General features: G+C 55.3%; 2 protein-coding genes across 4 annotated transcripts; both read left to right on the plus strand.

Moving 5' to 3' along the window:
- Nucleotides 1-731: 731 nt before the first annotated feature.
- On the plus strand, nucleotides 732-15,949 carry PRPF8 (pre-mRNA processing factor 8). The gene is made up of 41 exons (XM_051992178.1): nucleotides 732-842; nucleotides 1,067-1,235; nucleotides 1,924-2,088; nucleotides 2,173-2,391; nucleotides 2,528-2,740; nucleotides 2,907-3,032; nucleotides 3,159-3,264; nucleotides 3,837-4,027; nucleotides 4,125-4,244; nucleotides 4,346-4,535; nucleotides 4,674-4,793; nucleotides 4,871-5,005; nucleotides 5,181-5,310; nucleotides 6,647-6,843; nucleotides 6,954-7,160; nucleotides 7,274-7,437; nucleotides 7,528-7,654; nucleotides 7,733-7,925; nucleotides 8,086-8,273; nucleotides 8,360-8,598; nucleotides 8,739-8,885; nucleotides 9,024-9,234; nucleotides 9,367-9,483; nucleotides 9,585-10,012; nucleotides 10,128-10,263; nucleotides 10,397-10,566; nucleotides 10,726-10,855; nucleotides 10,947-11,093; nucleotides 11,239-11,399; nucleotides 11,586-11,777; nucleotides 11,947-12,184; nucleotides 12,294-12,422; nucleotides 12,830-12,943; nucleotides 13,026-13,199; nucleotides 13,383-13,576; nucleotides 13,843-14,082; nucleotides 14,205-14,346; nucleotides 14,454-14,594; nucleotides 14,708-14,847; nucleotides 14,949-15,151; nucleotides 15,641-15,949. Exons 1-41 carry the CDS (start codon nucleotides 743-745, stop codon nucleotides 15,793-15,795), a joined length of 7,008 nt encoding a protein of 2,335 aa, XP_051848138.1. The 5' UTR covers nucleotides 732-742; the 3' UTR covers nucleotides 15,796-15,949.
- Nucleotides 15,950-16,044: 95 nt separating this feature from the next.
- Nucleotides 16,045-19,971, plus strand: RILP (Rab interacting lysosomal protein). 3 transcript variants are annotated; one of them, XM_051992181.1, is made up of 7 exons: nucleotides 16,242-16,691; nucleotides 16,779-16,885; nucleotides 17,020-17,181; nucleotides 17,509-17,633; nucleotides 17,978-18,100; nucleotides 19,280-19,390; nucleotides 19,729-19,971. In XM_051992181.1, the coding sequence occupies exons 1-7, from the start codon at nucleotides 16,391-16,393 to the stop codon at nucleotides 19,871-19,873; spliced, it is 1,074 nt and encodes a 357-aa protein (XP_051848141.1). In that variant the 5' UTR covers nucleotides 16,242-16,390; the 3' UTR covers nucleotides 19,874-19,971. The 3 variants fall into 3 exon arrangements, with proteins under 3 accessions (XP_051848140.1, XP_051848139.1, XP_051848141.1); XM_051992179.1 differs by having other exon boundaries at nucleotides 16,238-16,691; nucleotides 17,020-17,633; XM_051992180.1 differs by lacking the exon at nucleotides 19,729-19,971 and having other exon boundaries at nucleotides 16,045-16,691; nucleotides 17,020-17,633; nucleotides 19,285-19,378.
- Nucleotides 19,972-22,273: the final 2,302 nt, after the last annotated feature.

The following is a 22,273-nucleotide window of genomic DNA, read 5'->3' on the forward strand; positions in this document are numbered from 1 at the left end:
TGGGGATGGAGCGAGCGCGCGGAGGCTCGCTTCAGGCAGAGATGCATAGTGGGCATGCGCAATGAAGCGGAGATTCTGAGTGAGGCGAGAAGGGGGTCTCGGTTAAAAGGGGTGTGTAGAATAGAGAACATGCGCAGTGGACTTGAGGCTGGGCCGGAGTGTATGGAGTCGAGGGCCTCTGGGTGAAGAGGGCAGGTTTCAGAACGAATTTGAGGAGCTGTTCGTGGTGAGGGGCTGTCGGGGGGGAAACTGGGTCAGATGGGGAGCTCCCTGAGTGTAGGCCTCGTCTCCCGTTTTCCCCCCTCCCCCGCCTGGCAGCTTTCCTTAAACCCTTACCGTGGGCCTGGCCTTCCTGGGAGCTTACATTCTAGGGCCCAAAATGGGAGGTGGCGTTGGCGGCGGCGGGAGGGGGGATGCAGGAGGTCTCGCCGAGAGTCTGGGGAGGGTAGCGATGGAGGGTCCGCAGCCGGAACGGAAGAGAAAGCGTCGAGTTGGGATGGGAGACGAGAGGGGGACCTTGGTGGGGGACGGAACCAGGGAGGCCGGTCCCAGCCCAGGGGCCCGATGTGGGCCTGCCCAGCCTACATTGGGGAGGTGAGGAAGGCCCAGAGAAGCCCAGATTACGTTTATCTTAGTATGAGTCTAGAAACGTCGGTTGGGGAAAGGCATTAGGAACTTTCTGGATCGGCTTTACCCTCTAAACCTGACTGAGTTCCGTTACCATTCTCCAGGTTCTCCGGACATGGCCGGGGTGTTTCCCTACAGAGGGCCGGGTACCCCTGTGCCCGGCCCTCTGGCACCGCTGCCGGACTACATGTCCGAGGAGAAGCTTCAGGAAAAAGGTGAGGGGTTTGGGGACTTAAGCCTGGGAGTAGGCTGCTGCTTGGGTCCCCATCTTTTTTAGTCTCCTCGTGTCCCTGGGAGCATTCAGCTTCTGGTCTGTTGCTCTCATCCTTGTGAAAGAGCACTCTCTAGAGACTCATCTGGAATACCTTTGAGGGAAAACCTCTTGGGACTGGGAACGTTCATGTGGGATAGACGGTGACTCGTTAGTTTTTCTTGCCAGCCCGAAAATGGCAGCAGTTGCAGGCAAAGCGCTATGCAGAGAAGCGGAAATTTGGATTTGTAGATGCACAAAAGGAAGACATGCCTCCCGAGCATGTCAGGAAGATCATCCGTGACCATGGGGACATGACGAACCGGAAGTTCCGTCATGACAAGCGAGTCTACCTGGGGTGAGGAAATCCAGGGGCTAGAGGGATGTGGAGAAAGTCGTGAGATTGTTGTTCCTTGGGAATCCCAAGCAGCTGCCAGTGGGGCTTGCTTAGAACGTGGTCCTCATAAAACTGTGATCGTATTCCCAGGCTCTTAAGCATTTTTAATTCTGGACGTGATTGTTCTTTTCCTCTCTGACTATACATTGGAGCCTGGCCAATCATTCTGCTTACATGGTGTAATACCTCGAATACTGCTACTCTTAATGCCCATTTGAGGGATGGTACTTCAGGATTGCAGGAGTTGCAAATCCCAAAATTTACATTTTACAAATCCATTATTGCATGGACTTTGCTATCACTTTAGGCCCATAGGTCTGCTGTGTTCTGACATGTTTGAAACTGAATTCTTTCAAGACATCCAGAACATAGAAACAGCAAACTCCTGCCTTGAGTTCCCTGGTTCCCTTGACCTCCCCATTTGAATTCTATAGCTAGAGGCTAGGTAAGTGGGGAGACCAAAACTAAATTGCTTTTCCTACTGATAAACAGGAAGCAACCGTACAGTTACTTAGCCTAAAACTGAGCCAGGGGAGTTTATTTCTAGAAGATTGTGAGTTAGCTTGACTCTTCTTTACCCACCGAATAGAACAGCGTAGTGTATGGAGTAGGGAACAGAGCCTCACCCTCTCATTACCCAATACTACAGGGCCCTGAAGTATATGCCGCATGCTGTCCTCAAGCTCTTGGAAAACATGCCCATGCCCTGGGAGCAGATCCGGGATGTGCCTGTTCTGTACCACATCACTGGTGCGATTTCCTTTGTCAATGAAATTCCTTGGGTCATCGAGCCTGTCTACATCTCTCAGTGGGGGTAAGAGGGACTGGGGGATGCTGCGATCCAAAGCTTGTCTCTGTGTTACATCTGGAGATCTGATTGTGATGTGGCTCTCCCCAGGTCCATGTGGATCATGATGCGTCGAGAGAAGAGGGACAGGCGGCACTTCAAGCGGATGCGTTTCCCCCCATTTGATGATGAGGAGCCACCCCTTGACTATGCTGACAATATCCTCGATGTGGAGCCTTTGGAAGCCATTCAGCTGGAACTGGACCCTGAGGAGGATGCCCCTGTGCTGGACTGGTTTTATGACCACCAGCCCCTAAGGGACAGTAGGAAGTGAGTGGTACCAGGCTCAGCCAGCTGGCATTGTTGCTCCTCTCTGTGTCTGTTGAAGAGAGAGAGAAGTCTTGACTTTAGGAATAATTGGTATGGACTGGGTAACGGATTCCTCACCTTAGTCTTTTATTTCCAGGTATGTAAATGGCTCTACTTATCAGCGCTGGCAGTTCACCCTGCCCATGATGTCCACTCTGTACCGCCTGGCCAATCAGCTCCTAACTGATCTTGTGGATGACAATTACTTCTATCTGTTTGACCTAAAGGCGTTTTTCACCTCTAAGGCCCTCAACATGGCTATCCCAGGGGGCCCTAAATTTGAACCACTGGTCCGAGATATCAATCTTCAGTAAGTGTGATTAGAAAGAAGGACTTGCAGAGTCCCTGGTTTGGGTCAAATCTGTACTTGATGCCAGATTCTGGCAGGTCTGGAGCACTAAACACGTTCTATATTAGTACCTCACTTGTGACACGCCCTCACTCTTGGATTTACTTGTGCTTGCTACTCCCTGCAGAGATGAAGACTGGAATGAATTTAATGATATCAACAAGATCATCATCAGGCAGCCCATCAGAACCGAATATAAGATTGCTTTTCCATACTTGTACAACAACCTTCCACACCACGTGCACCTCACCTGGTAAAGAAACCAGAACCTTTATCAGAGAAGAAGAGCTGGGAAATGGGCTGGGCCAAGGCAGTGGCAGGGTGCGTAGAAGGGGGGATTTCACCTGATCATGGGCTCTTAGTGGCTCTTTCATTTCAGGTACCACACTCCTAATGTTGTGTTCATCAAAACAGAGGACCCTGATCTCCCAGCCTTTTACTTTGATCCTTTGATCAATCCTATCTCCCACAGACATTCTGTCAAGGTAAGGCAGAATAAGTAACTTTATGGACTCTTCTCTTAATTACTGCCTTAAAGATGTGATCTCTTCCTAGCTGGGGATCGACTCTTAAAAAATCTGGCTCTGGGGTGACTTCCTTATTCTTCATGAAAACAGATTGGAATCTCAGTAATTGGCTCCAAAATCACTGTTTTGCTATTTTTCTTGATTTCTGTACTGTGAGCCTTTGTGCTTCCCTTTTGGATGGTAGTTGTTTTTCTTTGTTAGATGTTTCTTTTTCTTGGGCCTTACTGTGTCTGAATTTCTGTTCTTCCATTTTATTCTGAGTCTGAATAGACTTTTTACTGTGTGGTATTTTGCTAACCCATGGAAGGAGATTGTTTTGGATAGCTGTGATTGCTTCCTCTGGGATTTAGGTTCTGTTGGCCTAGAGCCAGGTAGCGTGGGAGACATGGGGCCTGCTGTGCTGGATCTCTCAGCCCCTGCCCCTCAGGGATATGGTTCACTGGTAGGCCTAGCTTTTGGGTAGAATGAAAGACTGAGCCAAATCTACACAAAGCGTCAAGGACTGAGCTCCTTGGCATTCTCCTTTTTAGAGTCAAGAACCTTTGCCAGATGATGACGAGGAGTTTGAGCTGCCTGAGTTTGTGGAACCTTTCCTCAAGGACACGCCCCTTTACACAGATAATACTGCCAATGGCATCGCACTTCTGTGGGCACCTAGGCCCTTCAACCTTCGCTCTGGTCGCACCCGCCGTGCCCTGGACATACCCCTGGTTAAAAACTGGTAAAGTCTCCTTTTGAGTGCAGGAGGTGGAGCTTGAAGTAGGCAGCAGTGTAGGATAAGGGGAATCTGCCAAATCCTACCTTGTCTGTCCCTTCAGGTATCGGGAGCATTGTCCTGCTGGGCAGCCTGTGAAGGTGAGGGTCTCCTACCAAAAGCTACTCAAGTACTACGTGCTGAATGCCCTCAAGCACCGACCCCCCAAGGCCCAGAAGAAGAGGTGAGCAGCCTCAGTAATCTCTTTTCTTCTCTTGCTGCTGACCCCACCCTCCACCCCCAAGCCCTAGAACAAAAGGAAAATGCATCTCTTCTGTCCCTCAGGTATCTCTTCCGATCCTTTAAGGCCACCAAGTTCTTCCAGTCCACCAAGCTGGACTGGGTGGAGGTAGGGCTGCAGGTCTGCCGCCAGGGCTATAATATGCTCAACCTCCTCATCCACCGGAAGAATCTCAACTACTTGCATCTGGACTATAACTTCAACCTAAAGCCTGTCAAGACTCTCACCACCAAGGTGCCCAGGCGGGCCTGTGGGGGAGGGTGGGCTGATGGTGACGCTGACTCCAGGGCCCCCCACGTGGAGGGAGTCCCAGGCTTGGGGATTGTCTCCTAACTAACTCCAGCTCGCTTTCTGCTTCTTGTTCTCCCTCAGGAGAGAAAGAAGTCTCGCTTCGGAAATGCCTTCCACTTGTGTCGGGAGGTGCTGCGGCTGACCAAGCTCGTGGTGGACAGCCACGTCCAGTACCGCCTGGGCAACGTGGATGCCTTTCAGGTGAGAGGGGGCTGACCCACAGTGGGAGGGGGAGGGGCTGGTCCAAGCCCAGGGCCTGATGGGTAATGCTCTTCCAGCTAGCAGACGGGCTGCAGTATATATTTGCCCACGTGGGACAACTGACAGGAATGTACCGCTACAAATACAAGCTGATGCGGCAGATCCGCATGTGCAAGGACCTGAAGCACCTTATCTACTATCGCTTCAACACGGTAAGAGCCCCTCCCAGTCCTGGGTTTTCCATGGGTGCTGCTTGGGGAGGTTCTGGGTGAGACTCTGCAGGGAGCTCAAGGGCTTCCGAGCCTGCTGCTTCCTCCTGATGCCCTGGTCCCGTGGGAGGCAACAATGGGACCCGTGGCTGATCCAGGGCTTTGCTCGGCATTCTAGGGTCCTGTGGGGAAGGGCCCAGGCTGTGGTTTCTGGGCTGCTGGTTGGCGAGTCTGGTTGTTTTTCATGCGTGGCATCACCCCTCTTTTGGAACGGTGGCTGGGCAACCTCCTGGCCCGGCAGTTTGAAGGTGAGTAACTGCCCCTGGCACTCATCATCTTCTCCATTTTCCAGCATGTGTGAGAATCATATTGATTCTCTTCTATTCTCCATCTTTTCTGGGGTGAATGGGATCCCCTTCTTTGGATCATGATGCAAATAGAGAGAACACTCCAGGCAGATCTTCAGCCTCAAGTGACTGAGACTTCTCTCTGAAGAGAAGGCTAAAGAAGGGAATAGAGTTATTAGGAATTACTTGACTTATCAGACTGAAGGAGGGTCATAAATGGGTTTGTATCAGCTTGGGGGAAGAGTTCTATGGGCTGCCCCTGAGCGTCCTTTATCGGTTAGTCCTGTGCCGGTGCACCTTTTTCTGAGTGACTTGGGTAAACTTGTACAAGGATTGGCAGATGCCAGCAGCCAGGAGAGACAGCTGATGGAGGGAACTAAGTTAAGTTCCACAGAGATTTAAGAGGCTAGAAAAGTCCTACACATCTCAATAATCAGCTGTCCAGGTGTAGGAGGCAGGCAGTCTGTCTACAGAAGGACTTGGCAAAAGGTGTGGGCAGCCAGAAATGCAGGCGAAAGTTAAATGGCTTGGAGGGATGGAGTGCTGTTGAATCTGTGGGCCTGTTCCTCTTGCCCCTCAGAACACGTTTGACCCTGGCTGGCGAGTTTGAAGAATTACATTGACTAGCTAGGATGGTCAGGATCTTTGACCAGTTAGGGGTCTGTATTTTCTCCTGCAGAAGAAGAGAACGGTCCTCAGAGCCACGTCAGCTGCCTTCACCGCTGTGAAAGAGACTTGGCCTGAGAGTCAGAAGAAAGAACAGCGCATAGAGGGGCAGTTCTAGAGTTGCTGTTTTTAGAAAATAGCAAAAACCTCCTCACAAATGTAAAGTGGAGGGTGACATCCCAGCAAATCAGGGACCCCCTTCCTGGACATTTCCAAGCAGAGTTGAACCAACCATCTTTTGGGTGATTCTTCTCAGAGTGTGGGGAATGGGACTCAAAACGGGTTAGATCTGCTTTGATGGGATTGCTCCCCTGTAAGACAAGGAATTGCTTTTGGAAACCATTCACAATAAGAAAGAAAAGGCCAGCATCAAACCCAGAAAATTTCAAGAGTAAAACAAACTTGCACAAGCATACAAAACTACATTTGCACTGTGGTTCCTTTTGCATCAATCTGAAGTTAAGAGTGGAATTTTCTTAGAGACAGAATTGGCATTTCAGGTTGAGTCTGGCTTTTGTCGGAGACCACACAGGCCCCTGGTAAATAGCTCCTTTTCCTGTCACAGGAACTGGGGGATGTAGACCCCAGAGGTGTGGATTGCTCACAGTGCATTTTTACCTGTAACTGCCAGGTCGTCACTCAAAGGGAGTGGCGAAGACCGTGACCAAGCAGCGAGTGGAGTCCCACTTTGACTTGGAGCTCCGGGCAGCGGTGATGCACGACATCTTGGACATGATGCCCGAGGGCATCAAACAGAACAAGGCCCGGACGATCCTGCAGCACCTCAGTGAGGCCTGGCGCTGCTGGAAGGCCAACATCCCCTGGAAGGTCTGTGGGTTTGCGTGCGCGGGGCAGCGGTCCCAGGTTCATCGGGTTTCTTCCTCCCCTCGTCACTGTGTTTGGGCCCCAACTCCTCTCTCTGCCTATTTCCTCTTTAGGTTCCTGGGTTGCCGACCCCCATTGAGAACATGATTCTGCGCTACGTGAAGGCGAAGGCGGATTGGTGGACCAACACTGCCCATTACAACCGAGAGCGGATCCGCCGGGGAGCCACCGTCGACAAGACCGTTTGTAAGAAGAACTTGGGTCGGCTCACACGGCTCTATCTGAAGGCCGAACAGGAGCGACAGCACAACTACCTAAAGGTGAGGGTCGGCGCGGGGGGAGCAGCGCGGGGAGGGGCTGCGGGCGCGCGGCCCAAGGAGGTGCCGCTTTGCTGCTCAGACCAGCACGTGGAATTGAATTTCTCTCTGCCCAGGATGGTCCCTACATCACAGCCGAAGAGGCAGTGGCTGTCTACACCACCACCGTGCACTGGCTGGAGAGCCGCAGATTCTCCCCCATCCCTTTCCCCCCACTCTCCTACAAGCATGACACCAAGCTACTCATCCTGGCCCTGGAGCGGCTCAAGGAGGCCTACAGGTGAGGGCTCGGGGGGCGCCGCGTTCTCAGTCACCGGGGCGTCCGCTCTCCCTGCCAGCCCTGACTTCCCTGACTTTGCTCCTCCCTCAGCGTGAAGTCCCGTTTGAACCAATCCCAGAGGGAGGAGCTGGGCCTGATCGAGCAAGCCTATGACAACCCGCACGAGGCTCTGTCTCGCATCAAGCGTCACTTACTTACGCAGAGAGCCTTCAAGGAGGTGAGCGGGGGGCCGTGGGGGAGGGGTGCGGCCCCGAATGCTGGGGCGCGGGTGTGACCTGGACACCTCGCCCCACAGGTGGGCATTGAGTTCATGGACCTGTACAGTCACCTGGTTCCCGTGTACGACGTAGAGCCCCTCGAGAAGATCACAGACGCCTACTTGGACCAGTACCTGTGGTACGAAGCTGACAAGCGCCGGCTCTTCCCACCCTGGATCAAACCTGCTGACACGGAGCCGCCTCCCCTGCTGGTGTATAAGTGGTGCCAAGGTCAGGCCCCGGGGGTGGCACGTGGGGGTCCTCACAGAGGGTGGGCTGCTAGTGAGGAAGTGGGGCCGGGGCTGTGACCACTGACCGCCGCCTACGGGGGCTCTGACCCCCTTCCTGCCCTGGGGGGTGCTGAGCGGCCGAGTCCTTCTCTTCCTGCCAGGCATCAATAACCTGCAGGACGTGTGGGAGACGAGTGAGGGAGAGTGCAACGTCATGCTGGAGTCACGCTTTGAGAAGATGTACGAGAAGATCGACTTGACGCTCCTGAACAGGCTCCTGCGCCTCATTGTGGACCACAACATTGCTGACTACATGACAGCCAAGAACAACGTGGTCATCAACTACAAGGCAGGCCCAGGGTGCCGGGGGGCTGGGGGCCGGGCTGGGGGGGAGAGGGAGGGAGGGGCAGCGTTGTGACGCTCCCTTCTTCCTAGGACATGAACCATACGAATTCATATGGGATCATTCGAGGACTCCAGTTCGCCTCCTTCATCGTGCAGTACTACGGGCTGGTGATGGACCTTCTGGTGTTGGGCCTGCACCGGGCCAGCGAGATGGCTGGGCCTCCCCAAATGCCCAATGACTTCCTTAGCTTCCAAGACATCGCCACAGAAGCCGCCCACCCCATCCGCCTCTTCTGTAGATACATCGACCGCATCCACATTTTCTTCAGGTGTGTGAACCTCCCTCCAGCCCAATGGTGGCGGTCCCTTACCCAGGGCCATGGGGAGGTTGGGTTTTGGGGGTCTAGTTTATCTGTGGGCTGCGCAAGGGCCGCACCCAGCTGAGGCTTTGGGGTCCTGGCTGGCGCAGGTTCACTGCTGACGAGGCCCGGGACTTGATCCAGCGCTACCTCACGGAGCACCCAGACCCCAACAACGAGAACATCGTGGGCTACAACAACAAGAAGTGCTGGCCCCGCGACGCGCGGATGCGCCTCATGAAGCACGATGTCAACTTGTGAGTGGGGGGAAGGAAAAGGGATGCCGCAGGTGACCTCAGCGTCCCCAGTGAGCGGGAGCGGGGAACTTCAGAAACGGGAGGCTCAGGGTCTCACAGAGAAGCTGGCCCCCTGACCCTGTGCCCTTCTGTGGGCAGGGGCCGCGCTGTGTTCTGGGATATCAAAAACCGACTGCCGCGATCGGTGACGACGGTGCAGTGGGAGAACAGCTTTGTGTCGGTGTACAGCAAGGACAACCCCAACCTGCTCTTCAACATGTGCGGCTTCGAGTGCCGCATCCTGCCCAAGTGCCGCACCAGCTACGAGGAGTTCACCCACAAGGACGGTGTTTGGAACCTCCAGAACGAGGTGCTGGCCTGGGGCTTAAGGGCGGCTGTCAGCAAGGGCAGGGCTGGAGGGTGGGGGGATGGGAGAGGCGAGGCCCTCTGAGCCCCCTGATGGGTCCCCTCTCGTGACCACTGTCACTGTCTCCTGACCCAGGTCACAAAGGAGCGGACAGCTCAGTGCTTCCTGCGTGTGGATGACGAGTCGATGCAGCGCTTCCACAACCGTGTGCGTCAGATCCTGATGGCCTCTGGCTCGACCACCTTCACCAAGGTACTGCCGTCCTCACGGTCCCTCCTCTCAGTTCTCCCTCTCACCTTTCAACTTTGACTCCTTCACCTTTTCGTTGCCTTTTTGCCTTTGCGTCCTTCCAGATTGTGAACAAGTGGAACACAGCTCTCATTGGGCTCATGACGTACTTCCGCGAGGCTGTGGTGAACACCCAGGAGCTGCTGGACCTTCTGGTGAAATGTGAGAACAAGATCCAGACCCGAATCAAGATCGGGCTCAACTCCAAGATGCCGAGCCGCTTCCCCCCAGTCGTGTTCTACACCCCCAAAGAGCTCGGGGGGCTGGGCATGCTGTCCATGGGCCACGTGCTCATCCCCCAGTCTGATCTCAGGTGGTCCAAGCAGACAGATGTGGGCATCACCCACTTCCGCTCCGGGATGAGCCATGAAGAAGACCAGCTCATTCCTAACTTGTACCGCTACATCCAGCCTTGGGAGAGCGAGTTCATCGACTCTCAACGGGTCTGGGCCGAGTATGCGCTTAAGAGGCAGGAGGCCATCGCTCAGAACAGGTGGGGGCCCGCCCGGGGAGGAGAAGCCCCAGAGCCTCCTATTGTCCTGGTAGGGGAGCATCCTGTCCCAGGGACTGCGTCATTATTTCAACTCTCCCCTTTCTTTTATGGGCAGGCGGCTGACCCTGGAGGACCTGGAGGATTCATGGGACCGAGGCATTCCCCGGATCAACACCCTGTTCCAAAAGGACCGGCACACACTGGCTTATGACAAGGGCTGGCGTGTCCGCACCGACTTCAAGCAATACCAGGTGCTGGAGGAGATGCGGGCGGGGAGGGCTCCTCTGGGAGCACAAGCCGCTGCCTCCTGCGGGCCTGGTTTGGTCAGTCACTTGCTTGGTTGTTACTGACTTGCATCTTTTCTTTACCCACTGCCCCCTTCAGGTCCTGAAACAGAATCCTTTCTGGTGGACCCACCAGCGGCATGATGGAAAGCTCTGGAACCTGAACAATTACCGCACAGACATGATCCAAGCCCTGGGTGGTGTGGAGGGCATCCTGGAACACACCCTCTTCAAGGGCACTTACTTCCCTACCTGGGAGGGTCTTTTCTGGTGAGATTGTGCTTTCCTCCCCACTCCTGCCCATTCCTGGTAACAGCCCCCGTGTGCTGCTGCTCTCTTTGCCCCCAGTGAGGTACCCCAAGGGTCAGAGCGGCTGAGCCTGGGTGGGAGGGAGTGCCGATGGTCACCAGGCTGCTTTGGCCCTCACAGGGAGAAGGCCAGTGGCTTTGAGGAGTCAATGAAATGGAAGAAGCTGACCAATGCCCAGCGGTCCGGCTTGAACCAGATCCCCAACCGTCGCTTCACGCTGTGGTGGTCGCCGACCATTAACCGCGCCAACGTGAGTCTTCCTTGGGGTCAGGAGATGGAAGGGATGGTGTGTCTGGCTCCATCTCCACCTTCTCAGGCTCACCTCCCCTGCTCTCCTTCAGGTGTATGTAGGTTTCCAGGTCCAGCTGGACCTTACTGGCATCTTCATGCACGGCAAGATCCCCACCCTGAAGATCTCTCTCATCCAGATTTTCCGTGCCCATTTATGGCAGAAAATCCACGAGAGTATTGTCATGGACTTGTGTCAGGTAGGCTTTGGTCAGGGAGGAGTTCCTGTAAGCTCTGGGCGGGGTGCCGTCTCCGGGAGATTGTCCCTTAGTTGGGTGGCGTGCTTGCTTTTCTTGGCTACAGCCACCTGCCGTCAGCATATCCCTCACTCTGTCTCGTCTTTAGGTGTTTGACCAAGAATTGGATGCGCTGGAAATTGAGACGGTGCAGAAGGAGACAATTCACCCCCGGAAGTCCTATAAGATGAACTCTTCTTGTGCAGACATTCTGCTTTTTGCCTCCTACAAATGGAATGTCTCCCGGCCATCTCTGCTGGCTGACTCCAAGTACGTACTGCCCAGCTCGGCTCGACACTTTCCTGCCTCGCTGGGAGACCAGGCTCTGCCAGGCCCTTCTGCCTTTCTCTGCTCTAATCCTTCCCAGGGCTGGCAGGTGCCCTTTGTTCCCCTTTGTGTGTCAGGGATGCTGATGCTCCCTCGGAGGCAGGGCCCTTGACTTCCTTGTCCTTGTAGGGACGTGATGGACAGCACCACCACTCAGAAGTACTGGATCGACATCCAGCTGCGCTGGGGCGACTATGACTCCCATGATATCGAGCGCTACGCTCGGGCCAAGTTTCTGGACTACACCACCGACAACATGAGTATCTACCCCTCTCCGACGGGGGTGCTTATTGCCATAGACCTGGCGTACAATCTGCACAGGTGAGCAGGCCCCAGTCGTTTCTGTGGCTCCGGTTTGTAGGTTCGTGGGCCTTCTTTCCTAGCCCGGGATGCTCCCCACGGGTTTTGCTCTGGCAGCCCACAGCCCACCATGTTGGTCCGCTCCCCCTTCCTTCCTCTGGCCTTCACTCTCACCCTCCCGTCTTCACAGCGCCTACGGAAACTGGTTTCCAGGCAGCAAGCCGCTGATCCAGCAAGCCATGGCCAAGATCATGAAGGCAAACCCTGCCTTATACGTGCTCCGAGAGCGAATACGCAAGGGGCTGCAGCTGTACTCCTCCGAGCCCACGGAGCCTTACCTCTCTTCCCAGAACTACGGCGAGCTCTTCTCCAACCAGATCATCTGGTTTGTGGATGACACCAATGTCTACAGAGTCACCATTCATAAGGTAGGCCTGGGCCTGGGCATCATGCCCCGCTGGGAGGGGGGCTGGGGACTGTCTGTGTTCAGGCTCGTGTCGGGGTTCCATTAACAGAGCGTGTCTGCTCCTGCCTTAGACCTTTGAAGGGAACTTGACTACCAAGCCCATCAATGGGGCCATCTTCATCTTCAATCCAAGGACAGGGCAGCTCTTCCTGAAGATCATCCACACATCTGTGTGGGCTGGACAGAAGCGTCTGGGTCAGGTATCAGGGATCAGGGGCCTCAAAGGTCCTGCTCTTCCTTCCCTCTGTTTTGTCTGGCCTGGCATTCCATGAGGACACCGGGTGGGGGCTCCCAGCCCACCTCCAGGATTTGAGCAGCCTCCTAAAACGACCCCTTAGTTAGAGTCTCTGTGACCCTGGGACTCCATGATCTCTGGGCAAACTCATTGTGAATTCTAGGAGCTTCTGGGCAGCACATGGTGCTCTTTCTTTGAAGACCTTCTCCACTCATCCTCCCCACTCCTCTGATCTCATTTTTATCACTGAACCCATGGTGATGGGCCCCCGTGGGTGCCTCCTAGCGCCTTCCTGCCTTCTGTGTCTGCCCTGCCCTCTGCCCATCTTCTGGGTGGAGGCTCAGTGGGCAATGTCCTCTGTCCTCTTCCCAGTTGGCCAAGTGGAAGACGGCTGAGGAAGTGGCTGCCCTGATCCGTTCTCTCCCTGTAGAGGAGCAGCCCAAACAGATTATTGTGACCAGAAAAGGCATGTTGGACCCCTTGGAGGTAAGGAGTCTGGAGGGACTCTTGGGGCAGAATTGGGCCCTAGAGCCTTGGAGTGGAGCCATTCATCCCGACTTTGTTTCAGGTGCACTTACTGGACTTCCCCAACATTGTGATCAAAGGCTCAGAGCTGCAGCTGCCTTTCCAGGCCTGTCTCAAAGTGGAGAAATTTGGGGACCTTATCCTCAAGGCCACCGAGCCCCAAATGGTTCTCTTCAATCTCTATGACGACTGGCTCAGAACCATCTCATCCTACACGGTGTGAAATGGGGCCAGGGGCGTCCTGGCGCAGGGATGGGGGCATCTTCGGCGCTCCCTTTGCTCAGGTTCTCTGGCCTGGGGATGCGCAAGTAGATGCAAAAATTGCTTGTTCTCTGGAAAGTCTAGAAAGGGGGGAAACCTTGTGGGGCGTGTGAGGCTGACATTTTTCTCTTGTGCCCAGGCCTTTTCCCGTCTCATCCTGATTCTCCGTGCCCTTCACGTGAACAATGACCGGGCCAAGGTGATCTTGAAGCCGGACAAGACCACCATCACAGAGCCACACCACATTTGGCCCACGCTGACTGACGAGGAGTGGATCAAGGTTGAGGTGCAGCTCAAGGACCTGATCCTGGCTGATTACGGCAAAAAGAACAAGTGAGCCGAGGGCATGCCCTGGGTTGGGGCGGGAGAGCTTGCTCACTGAGGGCAGTGCCAGACTTGGCATGGGTTTAGTGAGGATCTTCTGAAGAAGGAGGCTGTCCCCTGGGTCAGGCAGGTTATCCAAGAAGGCATGGCCCTGCAGAAGCCCACCTGGGTCAGAGTCCGCTTCCCTGGGGGAAGGTCTAGAATTGTCCAGGGGCCAGAGGGTTACAAAGGGTTGCGTTCCCATGGGTGTGGTGTGAACTCCCCTTTCCCCACAGTGTCAACGTGGCCTCGCTGACGCAGTCAGAGATCCGGGACATCATCCTGGGCATGGAAATCTCCGCTCCTTCGCAGCAGCGGCAGCAGATTGCTGAGATTGAGAAGCAGACCAAGGAGCAGTCCCAGCTGACAGCAACACAGACCCGGACTGTCAACAAGCACGGTGATGAGATCATCACTTCCACCACCAGCAATTACGAGACGCAAACTTTCTCCTCCAAGACTGAGTGGAGGGTCAGGTACTGGCCCAGGGAACGGGAGCGGGGCGCCGGTGAAGGCTCGGGACAGTGAAGTGGGAGAGAGCCCGGGCTGCAGGTCCGGGGCTTGAGCTGTAATGCTGACCCCCTGCCTTCCACCCCAGGGCCATCTCTGCGGCCAACCTGCATCTGCGGACTAACCACATCTACGTGTCATCCGACGACATCAAAGAGACGGGCTACACCTACATCCTTCCCAAGAACGTCCTCAAGAAATTCATCTGCATTTCTGATCTTCGGGCCCAGGTGAGGAGGCAGGGTGGGCACAGACCCCCACACTGGGCCAGAAAAAGAGCCCCTGCTGCTCCTGGGCCAGGAGCCTCCATTGTTGAGTGCCTTCCCTTTGTCTGCAGATTGCAGGCTACCTCTATGGAGTGAGCCCCCCAGACAATCCTCAGGTGAAGGAGATCCGCTGCATCGTGATGGTGCCTCAGTGGGGCACCCACCAGACAGTGCACCTGCCGGGCCAGCTTCCCCAGCATGAGTACCTCAAGGTGAGTGGGGAGGTGCTGGCAGCCAGTAGGGAAGTGGGTCCGCTGTGCCCTTGGGGCTGCTCCGGACTCCGGCTCTCAGGAAGCGCTACTCATCAGTCTCTCGCTCCTCACAGGAGATGGAGCCCCTCGGCTGGATCCACACTCAGCCCAACGAGTCCCCCCAGCTCTCGCCCCAGGACGTCACCACCCATGCCAAGGTCATGGCCGACAACCCCTCATGGGACGGGGAGAAGACAATCATCATCACCTGCAGGTGAGGAAGGGCGGGCAGGGGGTGGGGGGTGCGCTCATTCCTCTCTGTGGTGCTCCTTGAGGGGCTGGGGCTTTTCTTCTGAACTCCCGGCTCTTTGCCAGCTTTACCCCGGGCTCTTGCACCCTGACGGCCTACAAGCTGACACCCAGTGGTTACGAGTGGGGTCGGCAGAACACGGACAAGGGCAACAACCCCAAAGGCTACTTGCCCTCCCACTATGAGCGTGTCCAGATGCTGCTCTCCGACCGCTTCCTCGGCTTCTTCATGGTCCCCGCTCAGGCGTCCTGGAACTACAACTTCATGGGTGAGTGCGCCCAGGGGTTCCGGGGCCATGCTGGGCCGGGAGAATCCGGGTTTGGGTCTGCTGGGATTTCCTCCATCCCACCCCCCACCCCCCCAGGCCTGCTCCTTGAAGCACTACCTCATTGCCTTCCCCAAACACACTTTGCTCCCAAAAGATCCTTATGAACAAATTCCCTTTTTTAGAAAACTAGGCCAGGTGTGGAAATAGGGCTTGCACGACTGCCTGTACAACAGAGGGGGTGGGGGGGTGGGGGGGGAGGGAAAGGCCAGAACTCACAATCTTAAGGCAAATGTGAAAAGTTTTACTTGTAATTGGAAACATACATGCATGGTTTAAAAAGAAAGTCGGAAGGGACTTGAGTGCAAATAAGAGGGCTCCTTCAGGCCCTGCTGCCTCTCCCCGCTGGGAGCCCCCCGGCACAGGCTCCATTGGGTGGGGAGGGACTGGAGGCCTGGCCGGCCCTGGACCTTGTGGCTCCCTCCCCTGCAGGTGTTCGGCATGACCCCAACATGAAATACGAGCTGCAGCTGGCCAACCCCAAAGAGTTCTACCACGAGGTGCACCGGCCCTCCCACTTCCTGAACTTCGCGCTGCTGCAGGAGGGGGAGGTGTACTCGGCCGACCGGGAGGACCTGTACGCCTAGAAGCCCCGCCCCCACCGCCCCGTCCCGCCCCCGCCACTGTTGACATTCAGCAGCCTGGCTCAGCTCCTGGATTCTGTGCTCGTGTTTTTACGTCTTGTGGAACGTTGAGGCCCGCGCCTGGGCGCGAGCGTGACAATAAATTTTGTACAAATTACTCCAGTCTCCGCTTTTGTGGGGGGGTGGGGGGGTGGGCGGCGCTTTGCCGGGGTCTCCCTTAGCCTCCTTCGGGCTCATCACCCCTCATGGCCCCACCTTGGCGGGGTGATGAGGGCGCTCCCGAGCCCTGCTCTGCTCAAGGGCTAGAAGTCTGAAGGGGGTCTCCTGCCCCACTTTATGTATCGGGGTTTCAGACCCCGGCACTGGGCCCTCCCCTCCTTTAGGCGCCAGTCCCCGAGCCCTCCCCAGCCCAGGGCGGGGGTGGAGCCCGGGCTGACACTTGGCTCAGGCCGCTGCGACCTCGGCTGGAAGGGGGGTGGGGGCTGACCTTGTCAGCCTCGGAGGCGGGGCCGTGTCTTCCCAGCACTCCGGAGTCGGGCTTCCGGGGGCCCGGGCGGATTGCCCTCTTGCCCCAGCCCTAGGCCGGGTTCGGGCCTGCATGGAGCCTTCGGGGGCGGCCCGGCCCAGCCCGGAGGTAGTGTACCAGCTGGCCGGGGCCCTGGGCACCGAGCTGCAGGGGCTCGCCAGCCGCTTCGGGTCCGAAACGGTGGCTCGGCTGGTACCCCATGTGGTGCGGGCGCTGGAGCTGCTGGAGGGGGCGGCGGCGGGGGCGCCCCTCGAGCTAGAGGAGGGGAAAAAGGAGGGAGAGGGCACGGGAGGCCGGGCCCCGAGGAGACCTCAGCCAGAACTGCGGAGCGAGAACGAGGAAGTCCGCGAGCGGCTGCGGGACGGTCCGCAGGGTGAGAGGCCGCCGGGAGCCAGGGCAGGCGGGAGGGGGAGCGCGTTGCGGCCCCGTGAGTCCTGAGCCCGAGCTCCTTGTCCCCCAGACGAGCGGCTCCTGCTGCGGCAGCTGAAGCAAGTGATCGACCGACAGCGGGACCAGCTCCGCGCGCAGAGAGGGGAGCTGCAGCTGCGGGGGCAGGAGGCGGAGGCGGTGAGATCGGGGCGTGGGGGGAAGCCGAGGGAGGGGCCGGGCGGGGCTGAAGGGCAGGGGGCGGCGGCCGAGGCTCCGGGGCGGGAACCGGGCTGGCCCGAGACGAACCTAGCGCATCTCCGCCCCTCCCGCAGTTGCAGGAGCAACTGCAGAGACTCCTGCGGGTGAACGGGGAGCTTCGATGCAAGCTGGCCGCCGTGCAGGTCCAGCTGCGGGCAGCGCTTCAGAGGGCAGCCGCGGCGGAGGGGGCGCCATCCCAGGCCGGGGCCCCGGAGGCGCCCGAGGCGTGCGCGGAGGCGAGTGTGGCCCCAGTCACTCTTCTCCCCAACCCGGGCGTGGGAGAGGGCCAGGCCTCCGAGCTCCACTCCCCGTTTCCCACTTGGGCTGTTCGCCAGCTGGCGCGGGCCAGCTCCGTCCTTCCTGGTCCTTTACTCCCCCCAAAGAGCCCGGGACGGGGCTGCCGAAAGCTTGGGGCTCGGGGACCTCTGCCCCCAGGCACTCCCCAGCTGCTGCCTAGTTCCCCCGCAGCCGTCACCCCGGAGTGGCGGGAGGTCGGGCCGGTGGGGATGGCGCGTCTCGGCGAGACCCAGAGGCCCTCCCCTTTCCTCTCGGCCCCCCCTCAGGCTGCGCCCCGGGGCCCGGGGAAGGACGGCTTCAGCAGAGAGGAGGTCAGCCAGATCCTGCAGGAGCGCAACGAGCTGAAAGCCAACGTGTTCTTGCTGCAGGAAGAGCTCGATTATTACCATCGGTGGGTGGAGGCGGGGCAGGCAGGGCTCCTCCCCCTCCCCCAGGGCTCCTCCCCCACCCGGTGCCCAGGGGGAAGCGGGTTGCTGTTACCCCGCCCCGCCCCCCCTGCTGCCTTCCGGATCCAGGCGGGCCCTCAGTCCCCCTGTCTGCTACCGCGCGGCAAGTCCCTCCCGCTGGGGCTCCCTCACGTCACGGAGGGACCCCACAGTAGGGGGCAGTCGCAGGCTTCCTTTGGCTGGCCCCGGTCCCGCAGCTCCCCAGCCCCCGGGGCGGCTTCTCCCCGGGGCTCCCCGCCAGAAGTGAGCCAGCTGGAGACCTGCGGGCCCGGCTCTCTCCCGCTTCTAGGGAGCTGCTGGCTGACCGGCGCGTCCCGGGGCTCCTGCTCACCGCCATGAAGTCGGCTGTGAAGAAACAGAGGAGGAAGATCAAGGCCAAGATGCTGGGCACCGTGGAGGAGCCGGGGAGCAGGTGAGGCGGCCGCCCGGGCCGGCCCGGCCTCCCCCGCCTGGCGTGCCGCCTCCCCGCCCAAGGGGCTCCCGCCCGGCTGCCTCCCTCCGGGCAAGCAGGGGTGGCCGCGGCGGCCGCCTGAGGCCTTCCCGAGCGGGGGTGCCCCCCGGCCCGGCCTCCGGAGCGGTCTGCGTTCTCTCTCCCCACCCCTTCACCAGCTCTGCCACTTTATGGAGTCTCCCCCCCTTTTTTGGAGGGGGGATCCCCAAGTGCATTCATTTACTTTTATTAGTATTTTCAAGGGGTCAGAGGGTCCTCCTGCGGTGCAAGTAGCATCATTAGCCCGTTTATGGATAAGGAAATGGGAACTCCGTTAGGTGTCTTAACAAGAATAATGATGATATAACATTACACACACACACACAGTATAAAATGATGCCTCTGGCAGTCTGTGAATTAAGGTTCACGAAGCGTTTTCCATGCGCTGTCTCATTCAGATACCCCATTTTACAGAGAAGGAAGCTGAAGCTGAGAGAGATTTTAATGATGAGGATGGTGATGGGTTAGCATTTCTGTGGTGCCTTCAGATTTGCCAAGACCTTTACAATGATCTCATTTCATCCTCCCAAGAACAGTATGAGCCAGCTGCTATTCTCTCCATTTTACAGATGAGGAAACTGAGGCTGAAATGGGTTAACACTCTTGCTCAAGGTCACAGAGCTAGTCAATGTCTAAGGCAGGATTTGAACTCCCTTCTTCCCAGTTCTACCATCCAGAAAAGTCACACAGACACATGGGGAAGTATGAGCCAGTTCCTCTGGCCTGATTCAGTTTCCACCAGATCCAGGCTGGGGGCTGTTCCAGGGATGGGGGAGGAAAGTTGGGGAATGTAGATCTTCCTTCTCTGGAGGAACACCTTAACTGATAAATAGTGCAGGCTTAGATCATATCGGGAGATTTGGTTTTCAAAGTGCTTCTCCAGCACTGCTGGCAATACAAGCTGGGCTAGACCCATTTTACAGATTTACAATTGAGCCTTACAACATTTGTGCTGTGTGTGTTACAGTGTTTCAGGGATGAGCACTGGGCCCTCAGAAATAGGCAGGTCAAAGACCTTTACATGGGTGAGGGACTGGGGGGAAGGGGACTGAACTAGGTAAGTGGCTCTGGCCCTCATTCAGCCTTTCTCTTCTGCCTCAGTGAAGATGAGGATGAGGATGAGGAGGAAGATGAAGAGACCTCATGGCTACCCCGCTCTGATGTGGATGGGGCAAGCCCACCTGCACCCCCTGAATCCAGAATCAGGAGTTTGTACGTTGGGGTTGGGGGGGATGAGATAACCTCAGTAGGAGGTCACCCGGCTAAAAATCACAGAGGGACAATTAGGGCTTTCCTCCCCACCCCAAAGTTTTCCAGTTTCACGCGACTTCCTCCCAAACGTTCTATTATTTCTCTTCTCGCCCGCTTGCCTTCCCTGCCCCGCACTCTTGTCTTGTTTCCCATTCCATGGTACATTTCTTTCCTCGATGTGACCTTCAGTGAGTTTGGGCTCAGTCTCCTGCCCTGTAACATGGGGGGCTTGGTCCGGATGTCTTCTGAGATGCCCCCTGTGACCTTGCTCATGACACAAGCTCTTGGCTCTCCCCTAGCTTCAGCCTTTGGTATCGGGGGAGCCCAGAGCCCTCTGCGGAACTCTCGCCAACTGGGGAGCCCCCCTGCTCCCAGGGGGAGCTGAAGGAGGAAGAGGAGGAGCCTCCCCCAGCTCCCCCCGAGCCCTCTGGGGCGACCCTGTGACCACCCAGCCGGACCAGGCCCCTGCTCGTAGAATGTATCCCTAACCCTTGAATGTTTGACATGTGTAGCAAGTGCCTAATAAATGTCTGTTGACTGACTGACTGATCTAGCGATTGCTTCATGTCTTGTAGTCTCAGGCCTTAAACAGGGACCTGTTTAAATGTGTCTGTTTCCCACTTTGGTCTATTTTGTTGAGGAGGAGGGGCAGGATGGACATTGGAACTTGGTGGGGTGGGGGTTGGGGGGGGTGTTACTCACTATTAACCTGAAAGCAGATTTGCCCTTCAGTTTTCCCTAAGACCCAGAGCTAGTAATTTTCTGGGCTGAAGGAGGAGGGAAGAAACAACAGCCTGAGACTCCCCCTTGGTGGGAGGGGCCCCCACTGTAGCATTCACACGCATCCATGATGCTTCCCCTCCTACCTTGGGGTGAAAAGCGTCCTCAATACCCTTCTTTTCTTTTTTTTTTTCTTTCTTTTTTTTTTTAAATTATAGCTTTTTATTGACAGAACATAGGCATGGGTAATTTTTCAGCATTGACAACTGCAAAACCTTTTGTTCCACCTTTTCCCCTCCTTCCCCCAGATGGGAGGTAGTCCCATATATGTTAAATAGGTTAAAATATAAGTTAAGTACAATATATGTATACATATTTATACAGTTGTCTTGCTACACAAGAAAAATCCAGACCCCTTTTTTTGTCCAAACATTGCCCTTCCTGCCCCAGGCCTTCTTTTCCTGTGTCTCCCAGCCTCACTTCTCCCTTAGTTCTCATATCACCCCCCACACACACACCTTCATTTAATTTAAAAATTTTTTAAAATTTTCCTGAACTTTTTTCCCCAACAGTGTTTTATTTTTCCAAATACATGGAAAATAGTTTTCTACATTCGTTTTCTTTTTTCCCCCTTTATTAAAGCTTTTTTTTTTTCAAAACATATGCATGGTACCCTTTGATCCAGCAGTGTTTCTATTGGGCTTATACCCCAAAGAGATGCTAAAAAAGGGAAAGGGACTTGTATGTGCCAAAATATTTGTAGCAGCCCTGTTTGTAGTGGCTAGAAACTGGAAAATGAATGGATGCCCATCAATTGGAGAATGGCTGGGTAAATTGTGGTATATGAATGTTATGGAATATTATTGCTCTGTAAGAAATGACCAGCAGGATGAATACAGAGAGGCTTGGAGAGACCTACATGGACTGATGCTAAGTGAGATGAGCAGAACCAGGAGATCATTATACACTTCGACAACGATATCGTATGAGGAGGTATTCTGATGGAAGTGGATTTCTCTGACAAAGAGACTTAACTGAGTTTCATTGGAGAAATGATGGACAGAAACAGCTACACCCAAAGAAGGAACACTGGGAAATGAATGTGAACTATTTGCATTTTTGATTTTCTTCCCGAGTTATTTTTACCTTCTGAATCCAATTCTCCCTGTGCAGCGGGAGAACTGTTCGGTTCTGCAAATATGTATTGTATCTAGGATATACTGCAACATATTTAACATATATAGGACTGCTTGCCATCCTGGGGGGAGGGGGAGGAGGGAGGGAGGGGAAAAAACGAAACATAAGTGATTGCAAGGGATAATGTCGTGTAAAAATTATCCTGGCATGGATTCTGTCAATACAAAGTTATTATTAAATAAAATAAAATTAAAAAAAAAACATATGCATGGACAATTCTTCAACATTAGCCCTTGCAAAACCTTGTGTTCCAATTTCCACCCCCTTTCCCCACCCCTTCTCCTAGCGGGCAAGTAGTCCAATATATGTTAAATATGGTAGAAATATATCAGCATTCATTTTGGTAAGACCAAATTTTTCTCCCTTTCTACCTAAGCAGCGATCTTACAGATTAAATATATGCAATCCTTTAAAACACATTTCCATTCCTAGCTGTGTGACCCTGGACAAGTCACTTAACTCTAATTGCCTCTGCAAAAAACCCCAAAAAAACAAAAACAAAAGCATTTCCATTTATGCAATGCAAGAAAAGTCAGACCAAAAGGGGAAAATCCATAAGAAAGAAAAAGCAAATAAAAAACAAAGGTGAAAATATTATGCTTGGTTCCTCACTCAGTCTTCATAATTCTCTCTGGATCATATTGGAATTGCCTTGAATCACCTCATTGTTGAGAAGAGCCCCGCCCATCACAGCTGATCATCACAATCTTGCTGTTACTGGGCACAATATTCTGGTTCTGCTCACATCACTCAGCATCAATTTTTCCAGGCTCATTTTTTCCCCTGAGGTAATTGGGGTTAAGTGACTTGCCCAGGGTCACACAGCTAGGAAGATTTAAGTGTCTCAGGCCAGATTTGAACTCGGGTCCTGCTGACTTCAGGGCTCTCACTTAATTTTCTAAAACATTTTTGGTACCTCTTGGTTTT

The sequence above is a fragment of the Antechinus flavipes genome, chromosome 4 (genome assembly GCF_016432865.1).
Source record: "Antechinus flavipes isolate AdamAnt ecotype Samford, QLD, Australia chromosome 4, AdamAnt_v2, whole genome shotgun sequence".
Classification (NCBI taxonomy): Eukaryota; Metazoa; Chordata; class Mammalia; order Dasyuromorphia; family Dasyuridae; genus Antechinus; species Antechinus flavipes.

Bases quoted from the DNA above. Each gene is read 5' to 3' on its own strand.
- RILP (XM_051992179.1), top strand. From the start codon at position 16,391: ATGGAGCCTTCGGGGGCGGCCCGGCCCAGCCCGGAGGTAGTGTACCAG. The intron at 16,692-16,778 runs GTGAGAGGCCGC...CTTGTCCCCCAG, and splicing joins GCTGCGGGACGGTCCGCAGG to ACGAGCGGCTCCTGCTGCGG. The intron at 17,634-17,977 runs GTGGGTGGAGGC...TCCCGCTTCTAG, and splicing joins GAGCTCGATTATTACCATCG to GGAGCTGCTGGCTGACCGGC.
- PRPF8 (XM_051992178.1), top strand. From the start codon at position 743: ATGGCCGGGGTGTTTCCCTACAGAGGGCCGGGTACCCCTGTGCCCGGC. The intron at 2,741-2,906 runs GTAAGTGTGATT...TACTCCCTGCAG, and splicing joins GTCCGAGATATCAATCTTCA to AGATGAAGACTGGAATGAAT. The intron at 9,235-9,366 runs GTGCTGGCCTGG...CTCCTGACCCAG, and splicing joins TTTGGAACCTCCAGAACGAG to GTCACAAAGGAGCGGACAGC.